Source organism: Oncorhynchus masou, chromosome 20 (genome assembly GCF_036934945.1).
Source record: "Oncorhynchus masou masou isolate Uvic2021 chromosome 20, UVic_Omas_1.1, whole genome shotgun sequence".
Classification (NCBI taxonomy): domain Eukaryota; kingdom Metazoa; phylum Chordata; class Actinopteri; order Salmoniformes; family Salmonidae; genus Oncorhynchus; species Oncorhynchus masou.
The window spans coordinates 15,849,027-15,857,637 of record NC_088231.1 but is presented as its reverse complement, the minus strand read 5'-3'; the positions used below and the strand labels follow the sequence as shown (position 1 = coordinate 15,857,637).

Here is an 8,611-nt window from a genome sequence, read left to right as displayed (position 1 = left end):
CTTCTTTGGTAAAGCCCAATTAATTTTAACAATATTCATGGGTCATGGTGGCAGGTGACTGAAGTGCCTTCAGAATACAATATAAATAAAAAAGTATGTATTTTTGTACTAGCGTTGATAATAACAGCCTTAATTGGCCAAACCATGATGTTATATACAATTCATACTTTAATATAACATTTCATTGAGCGCAACGGAAATTAATGTACAATAGAAATATAGGAACTCACATAGGAACGAAAAGGCGAATCACAATTCAGGCGAGAATACTCAGTCGGACTAAATATCCGTTCTGTAACTTCCGTTTTCATCTGAGCAAGCCGTGGATTGCAACATTCCTGGTAAGTCTTTCTTTACATTTTGGGTTATAATGTGTTAAATATATAAACAGCACATGTCGGTTAAGGCTTTTATCTGTTAATTATACAATTACATGTCGTTGCTGCATCTGGTATTTCCATGAAGTCAAGCTAGTTAGCGCGTGTTTGAACCGTGTTGGTCAGCACACGTACAGTAACGCTAAGCAGATAGATAGCTAAATAACTGCTTTTTTTTTTTTTTTTTTCACGTAGATACCTAGTTAACTAGCTAATACAGTTTTACAACATTTATATTTTCGTAAGGACCTAGACTAATGGTGTGTTAGGTCTGTCAAGATGTGATGCCATTGACTGAGCTGGCTTGGTTGGTTGGTTATAGCTATGGTTTGCTAATCCCCACATGCCTTCAGGTAAAGCCAGCTACAGAAACTGAAAGATGCCGAAAAAGAAGACTGGTGCACGCAAGAAGGCAGAGAACCGCAAGGAACGGGAGAAACAGACTCGAGCCAACAAGGGCTTTGTTGACGTTGCAAAGTCCCCTTGCAATTCAGCAATGGTATGGAATAATATACATGTTCTCATCACAACACAATATGAAATGGATAGCTAACAATGACTGTAAATCATGATTATTTCCCTAGTACTTACTGTAGTCCTCGTACTTACTGTAGTCCTCATCTGGTGTTGCAGGAATGCGACAAATGCCAGAGGTAAGACATCTTCAATCAATATTTTTTACATTCATCTTAATGGATAACTTAACTAGCTAACATTGGGGTTCCTGAGTGGCGAAGCGGCCTAAGGCACTGCATCTCACTACTACAGACCCTGGTTCAATTCCAGACTGTATCACAACCAGACGTGATTGGGAGGCCCATAAGGCGGTGCACAATTGGCCCAGCGTCGTTAGGGTTTGGCCGGGGTGGGCCGTCATTGTTTATAAGAATTTGTTCTTAACTGAGTTGCGTAGTTAAAGGTTAAATTGTGTGAACACATTCAACTATTTGAACAAGATGCCTTATTTCTTTATTAGCAACTATAATCTACAGGTGATGGAGGCTTTGACACTTTGTTCCCCTGTTTCAATGACACCCAAGACGGCAGAAGAACAGAGCTTTCTGCTACTTCTGTGCAAACGTTCAGAAGCTGCCCCAGTGCGGTCAATGTGGTGAGTCTAAGATAAATTGTGACGCATGGCATGTTTCTGATTTTAAAATCCCTTGAACTCTTTGAGGCCAACTTAATTCGATACAACTTGATTTATCCCCTCAAGTGGCAAAGAAATATATTGCACAATGTTACATGTAAGATGTTTGTATAGGAGTGCAAGTACCATGTATTATGTTGTGGTGTGATACTGTCTTCCTGTATTCCAACTAAAGGCAAAACCAAATGCATGAAGTCATCAGACTGTGTCATCAAGCACCCAGGGATCCACGCTACGGGAATGGGCATGGTGGTAAGAGATGAGAGCCATTTGAAAAACTTTATTGAGATGGGAGTAAAAAATACTCAGTAGTAATCGTTAATGCACACCATAGCAAAACGTTTCACAATGGAAAACAAGTGTTTCTTATCGGTCAAATTCAGGTAGTCCCCGATAGTTTGCCTCCTTTGATTTCTAGTGAATATGACCATGGGGTGTATTCATTATGCTGATTCTGTTGCAAAACGTTCTGCAATTGTAACCATTTACTCCAAATGAAAAATGTTTTGTTTCTATTGCACAAATTGAAGGTTGCTCCCTCAACGTTTTGTTTGCTCTGTTTGCTTACGTTTGGTTCTTAAATGGCAAATGGTGTCTGTTGCAAGACTTAATGAGTACACCCCTGGTGTAGACCTACACCTATTTAACATTGTGATATGTGCCCAGATTGTCCACAGTCATGAGTCTATCATTGGATGCCTTTATGATATGTGTAATGTGAGATGCTGTCTCTTTCCACAAGGGGGCAGTGTGTGACTTCTGTGAGGCCTGGGTATGCCACGGGAGAAAGTGCCTCAGTACCCACGCTTGCACATGTCCTCTCATGGATGCCGACTGTATCGAGTGTGAACGCTGTGTATGGGACCATGGTAAATTATGCCATTTTATAATACTATCCAACCTGCCTGGTCTGCAAAACTAAACAAGGCCTATAATTTGCTTTTTTTATGTCAATACATGCACCCAAATGCTGGTTGCCATCCACCTTGTGTCCCTTTTGTAATCATTCCCCCTTTTTTCCTATCTGACACAGGGGGAAGGGTATACCGTTGCTCCTTCTGCCACAACTTCCTGTGTGAGGATGACCAGTTTGAGCACCAAGCCAGTTGCCAAGTCCTGGAGGCGGAGACTTACAAATGTGAGCAATTTCTCACACGTCAATCAACCACATTTGTTGGCTCATGAAAAATCAAGAGGTTTCAACACTATAACCTGTTGACGTTTAGCCTCAGGGCAGACTTTGGCAGCCATGAGGAACACCATGTAACATATAGAAAAGTAGGCATTCTGCCAGTTGACAGTTTAGAGAAAGGTTAACCCCTAGCTATAGTGATTTTAAATAAACATTTTCATGTGTTAATATATACTGTGTTTTCCCCCCATGTTCATTTCAGGTGCTTCCTGCAACAGACTAGGGCAACACTCCTGCCTGCGTTGCAAGGTAATGGAGATCCAAGTATTCATACCCCTTGGATATTTTCCCCCAAAATGTTCTGATTTACTATGGATTTAATTGTAATTTTTTTGTCAACAATCTAGTCAGTATACTCTGTCAGTGGAATAACAGTTCTAACTTTAAAAAATAAAAGATTAATACAATTGAGAAGTATCCTAAATTAGCTCAGGAGTAACATTTGGCTTAACAAATCACACAAGTTACATGGACTACCTCTGTGTGAAATAATAGGGGTTGACATGGTTTTTGAATGCCTAACCCCTCTGTCCCCCATACATAAAACATCTGTAAGGTCCCTAAGTCAAATTTCAAACACAGATTCAACTACAAAGACCAAGGAGCTGTCGCGATACGAAACCTTCAGCCTTGGCCGGCAGCGGGGTGCTAGAGGTGGTTAGCGTCCCGTTCCCTGGATTGGACACTATAGATACTTCAGGTTATCTCAGTATAACCAGGACCGCTCGCGTAGCCCTGCCTCTTTCTGTATTGATACGTTGTCCGCGTAGAGAGGTCTTTTGCCTTGTTACTCTCAACGCTCTAGCTGGGATGTGTGAACCCCACGTTTCTCCTCCAGACTCTTTGCTTCACCACTAATTGATCCTTGAGTTGTTATTAAGCACTAGTCCTACCAGTCTCTATATGATTTCCCTGTGGTTGAGTATTTCCCCTCTGTGATGTATCTAGTTTAAAGTGTGAAGACCTTTAGTCAACTTAGTCTCACTACTCTGCCCGTCGGCTATGTATCGCTTGGAAAATAAAAATTAGATAGATCGATAAGACAATTAAATGAATCACTACTGGACACACCTTCCTCTTTGTCTTTTAATGGTAACTCGCTCAATCACAGAGTATTGGTCTCTGTTTCCAGTGTCCAGGTAGAGGGGAGTGTCAAAGTTGTTATCTCCCTTGCCGTTAACTGTCTTTGGAGGGCGTGTACTCGCGACAAAGTAAGACTGCCGTTTATTTTTGGAAACACTCTGTTTTTTGTCTTTTACAATCAAACACACTTCAAAATACACCATTTGTTACTCGGTCACACACAGCGTTAATCAAAAACATGCAAATGCCTTAATGCTCTATAAAATGCCTGGTACAATGATACCACTTATCTCTACATTAAATGCTTCTAATAGTTATTTAATTACCTTTGAGAGATGACAAGGAGACCCACGAGATCAGGATTCAGAGTTTCAATCGGTCAGAGTCCTTTTAAGAATTTACATAGGTAGCGACTCCCCTCTACTGGCTGAGAGGTTGAATTGGAGTCGGTGCTTTACTAAATTGAGAGATTCAAGTTTGGACTGGATGAGAGAACCCGCTGGTGATTCCCTGCCCCACTGGAATATCGAAGAGTCTGTGCCACACAACTAGGGCGAGGTACTGAGCTCAACCGAGAGTTGCAGTTTCAAAGACTGGCTCTGGGTATAATTTGCATCAGTATACAAGCACCAAGGCCACAGGCGAGAGAACAGCTGTTCAATAGTTAAACGGTATATCGGAGAGCCCCTTCTCAGATCCAACAAGTTAGAATCTTTAAGTAATTTGAGTCAGGTGGCAATTACCCGAAGTCAAATGGTTGTCTAAATGAATTCCGAATTCAAGAAGTCAGCGCCAAAGTAATGGCAAATGTCTCTTTATATACCTTTTGATTCACCCGATCCGGACCAGGAGGTAGATCCATTTGGCGTTTTACTAGAGCTTTTCAAAAGCCTCATAAAGGGCAGTGATTGGTAGATGGGTAACAATAACAGATCAGACTTTGGATGTCTCTTTAAGAATGGTCAAGTTAATAATTATGCTGTGGATTATGTATTAAACCACTCAGACACATCAAAGATGCAGTCATTTGTCTGAACTGAGCTGCAGGAAAGGAATGAAACTGCTGAGGGATGTTACCATGAGGCCGTTGGTGATTCAAAACCGTTTCAGTTGAATGGCTGTGATGGAAGCACTGAGGATGGATCAACATAGTAATGACTCCACAATAATGAACTAAACGGCAGAGTGAAAAGAAGAATGCAAATATACAGAATAAAAATATTTACAAGACGTGCATATTGTATGCAGCCATGCACTAAAGTAAAACTGAAAAAAAAGGCCAAGGAATTCACTTTTTGGCCTAAATGCAATGCCTTGTGTTTGGCGTGCTATCCGACACAACACATCACTGAGTAACTGCCTCCTTATTTTCAAGCATGGTGGTGGCTGCATCATGGTATGGGTATGCTTGACATCGGCAAATACCAGGGAGGTTTTCAGGATGAAAAGAAACGGGATGATTAAAGCTTGATGGTGAGTTGATCATTTGAATCAGCTATTGAGTGCTAAAAACTAAATGTCCGCCCCTCGGGGTCCCCAGGACCAGGATTGAGAACCACTGATCTAAGAACAGACAATCCTGACGGAATACCTGGTTCAGTCTGCTTTACAAGAGACTCTGGGAGACAAATCCACCTTTCAGCAGGACAATAACTTACAACACAAGGCAAAATCTTCAATGGAGTTGCTTACCAAGAAGACGGTGAATGTTCCTGAGTTTTGACTTAAATCTGCTGAAAATTTATGACAAGACTTGAAAATTGTTATCTAGCCATGATCCCCAAAATATTGACAGATCTCGAAGGAATTATGAAAAGAATAATGGGCTAACATTGCACAATCCAGGTGTGTAAATCTCTTAGATACTTACCCAAGAAGACACCCAGCTGTAATTGCTGTCAAAGGTGATTTTAACATGTATTGACTTGGGGAGCTGGATACTTAAGCAACAACTATCATTTCTATTCATCTTAAATGTTAGACATTTGGTTATTGAGAAAGATATACAATTTTTTTTTATCCCACTTTGTAACACAATAAAATGGGAAGAAATCCAAGTGCTATGAACACTTAAGGCATTAAATCAACACAATGTGTTATGTTGTAAACAATTGTCTTTCTCCCACTGTTCCTCATACCAGTGTAGTTGTTACCGCTGTTGCCTCTCTGTACACATTGACCGAGAGATGTACATTTGAGTCATTTAGCAGATGCTCTTCTCCAGAGCGATTTGAGCCATCGGTACACTACATGATTTTTGGCCCTAGTTTTAGCTGTCCCAGACAACTTTTTGAGATCGGAGACAAAATCCCCAGGTTGTTGTCTACTCGTAGCTGTCACCGACGCTCATTTAATGTGAGGAGGTCAGTCACAATCTGAGGGCTACTGATCCCATATTTGATTGTTATCGGCACAAAATCTGCAACGCTCTTGTAATGTGAGATGTACCACAAGCAGTTTTGAGAACAGCGATCGGCAATAGCCAAATGAGAGCTAGCCAGGGAAGAAGACCAAGATCTTGATTCGCATCACCCAGAATGTGCACTCGCTCGAGCAGGAGCGATAACTACTATTAGTATGGGTTTGCACTTTCATTTAACCTAAGCCCAAATGTAAAATTGTTACAGCTCTGAAGTTTACACCCAATGTTATTCAGTCCAAAATGTATTGGCAAGATATTTCAACACTGTAGGGCAAGTGTGTATGTCTGACTGAACTTATGAGGCTGCTTTGAGCCACAGCTCGTTGTAGCTAGCTACATTAACAATCTATTCACATTGTTTTGGCAAGACGGGGTGGTATGGAGAATCCTCCCGACCAAGTGAAGAATCTTATAGTGTGTCGACACCCGTCTCTGCCAGATGGTTTACTATAGGAAATACGGTTGTTTAATGCTCGAGGCTCAGCATTGCTAGGATTTTTGAAAGTCGTGTTGTGTACGCCTGGCATTACAGTGAGTGCATTCGTCTTCAGGTCACTAGGTGAGATAATCAGTCCTAAAGCAGCTATCAGCAGTCGGTGCTCGTAAGAAAAGGCAAGTGTTAGTGCAAGAAAAGCAAGGGTGTTGGTTCAGGGGGAAATGTGTAGATTCCCAGTTGCACTGTTAAATTAGTCGATTTTTCCGGTAAATAAGTACCCGTTTACCAGGCTTCTGAAGTGGAATACATCTACAACTAGAGGTGACTTTTTTTGCAGCAGGTTTGGAGAATTAGGTTAGGGTTAGCTAAAATTAAAATGTTCTCCTAGTCTGCTATGAAAAGTCACTTCCAGTCATGGCTGAATACATTTCCTGGATATGACACATGACTGTAACCTATAGTGACAAGGCCCATTTGGGTTGAACTGTGTCTCTCCCTCCCCAGGCCTGTTTCTGTGACGACCATGTGAAGAGTAAGGTGTTCAAACAGGACAAGGGTAAAAATCCTCCCTGCCCCAAGTGTGGCCATGAGACCCAGGAGACTAAGGACCTCAGCATGTCCAGTGAGTCTGCCACTAATCAGTGCTTAAGTCAGTCATGGATTAAAACTTTTCAGTCATTAAGAGGAAAACTGAGTACTGTTGGCAGTGCAGTTGTATGTATACTGTAATATCATAATTTTAGTTGTTGATTGAGTAATTTTTGCATCATTACAAATCACTCGTTTTCATACTCTCTTTTCTTGTAGCAGATGTCAGATCTTAAACCTCAAATGTATCCCGCCACATTCAACACCTTTTAATTGTTGTATATATGCACTCCCTGGATCGGGATTAGTACTCAACTCTCAGCTCATGTCTGTATTCCTGTATTCACCCTGCAGCCCGAACGACAAAGTTTGGCCGACAGAGTGGTGCTGACGAGGATAGCTATGGCTATGGAGGTTATGGAGCCTCCGGCTACGACTCCTACTGGAAGAACGTTTCATCGTCCGGAGGAGGGGAGGGAGACCAGGAGGACGATGGCGGAGATGACGATGATGATGATGATGACGAAGATGAGGAGGAGGAAGATGAGGAGGAGGAAGATGAGGAGGAAAAAGAGGTAGCTGACTCTCTGGCCGGTCTTAAAATTGAAGGGACCCCCGTGATCGAAGCAGTTCCGTAGACGGAGGTTGGTTTCCATCACATCTCCACCTCTCCGCTTCCCAAAGAAGAGGACTAGATATATACAAGGAGTGTGTGTGCAATGCATTGCAGTACACTGTAATAAGCTGTTTCAAGTGATAGTTCATCACCATATGTGTACTGCTTGATTGTTTCTGTATTTGGACATTAGCGCGTTTTAAGAAGACGGTCAACTTCTGTATGGCTCTTGCCTAACATTGGCTAAAATAATCTAAGTTAACAGTGGCTTATATTCATGGATGCCAAGGGAAGCCAGGCCTCCCCAAATATTTGACCAATAAAGCTTTTAAAATAACATTTATCTTTCGACTCTCAGGGTTTTCAAAATGTTCCGTCAATTCCAAAGGGGCTGGAATCTCACCAGAGAAATCATCAGAGCGAGGGAAACAGCAGCCTTCTGTCTCAGTATGTGTAGCCCATGTATCTGATGCCGTCTGGACCAAAAGAGAGTGACATGTTGTTAGTGTAGCATTTGATAGATTGATGCTAGCAAGCTTTTTAGATTAGCGTTTGCTGAGCTCAACGGTGGATTGTCCTGGTACAGCAAAATGCCCTCCAAAGGAGGCCAATTTGGATTTGGCTTCATACCAATCAAACCACTTTCTAAGAAAAACTATTTTCACAAACACATGTCTGTTTCTGGTCTGCTTGTGTTGATGGCCTGCAGTAACTAGATTACAAAATCGTCCATTTCTTAAGCCATGG

The 8,611-nt window shown here is 41.7% G+C and overlaps 1 protein-coding gene across 1 annotated transcript; it reads left to right on the top strand.

The window, feature by feature from the left end:
• The first annotated feature begins 250 nt into the window (after positions 1-250).
• LOC135507018 (zinc finger protein 330-like) lies at positions 251-8,201 on the top strand. Its single transcript, XM_064926507.1, has 10 exons — positions 251-341; positions 731-876; positions 1,011-1,030; positions 1,418-1,488; positions 1,703-1,779; positions 2,270-2,396; positions 2,561-2,665; positions 2,922-2,968; positions 7,165-7,282; positions 7,603-8,201. The coding sequence occupies exons 2-10, from the start codon at positions 757-759 to the stop codon at positions 7,884-7,886; spliced, it is 969 nt and encodes a 322-aa protein (XP_064782579.1). The 5' UTR covers positions 251-341; positions 731-756; the 3' UTR covers positions 7,887-8,201.
• The last annotated feature ends 410 nt before the right edge of the window (positions 8,202-8,611 follow it).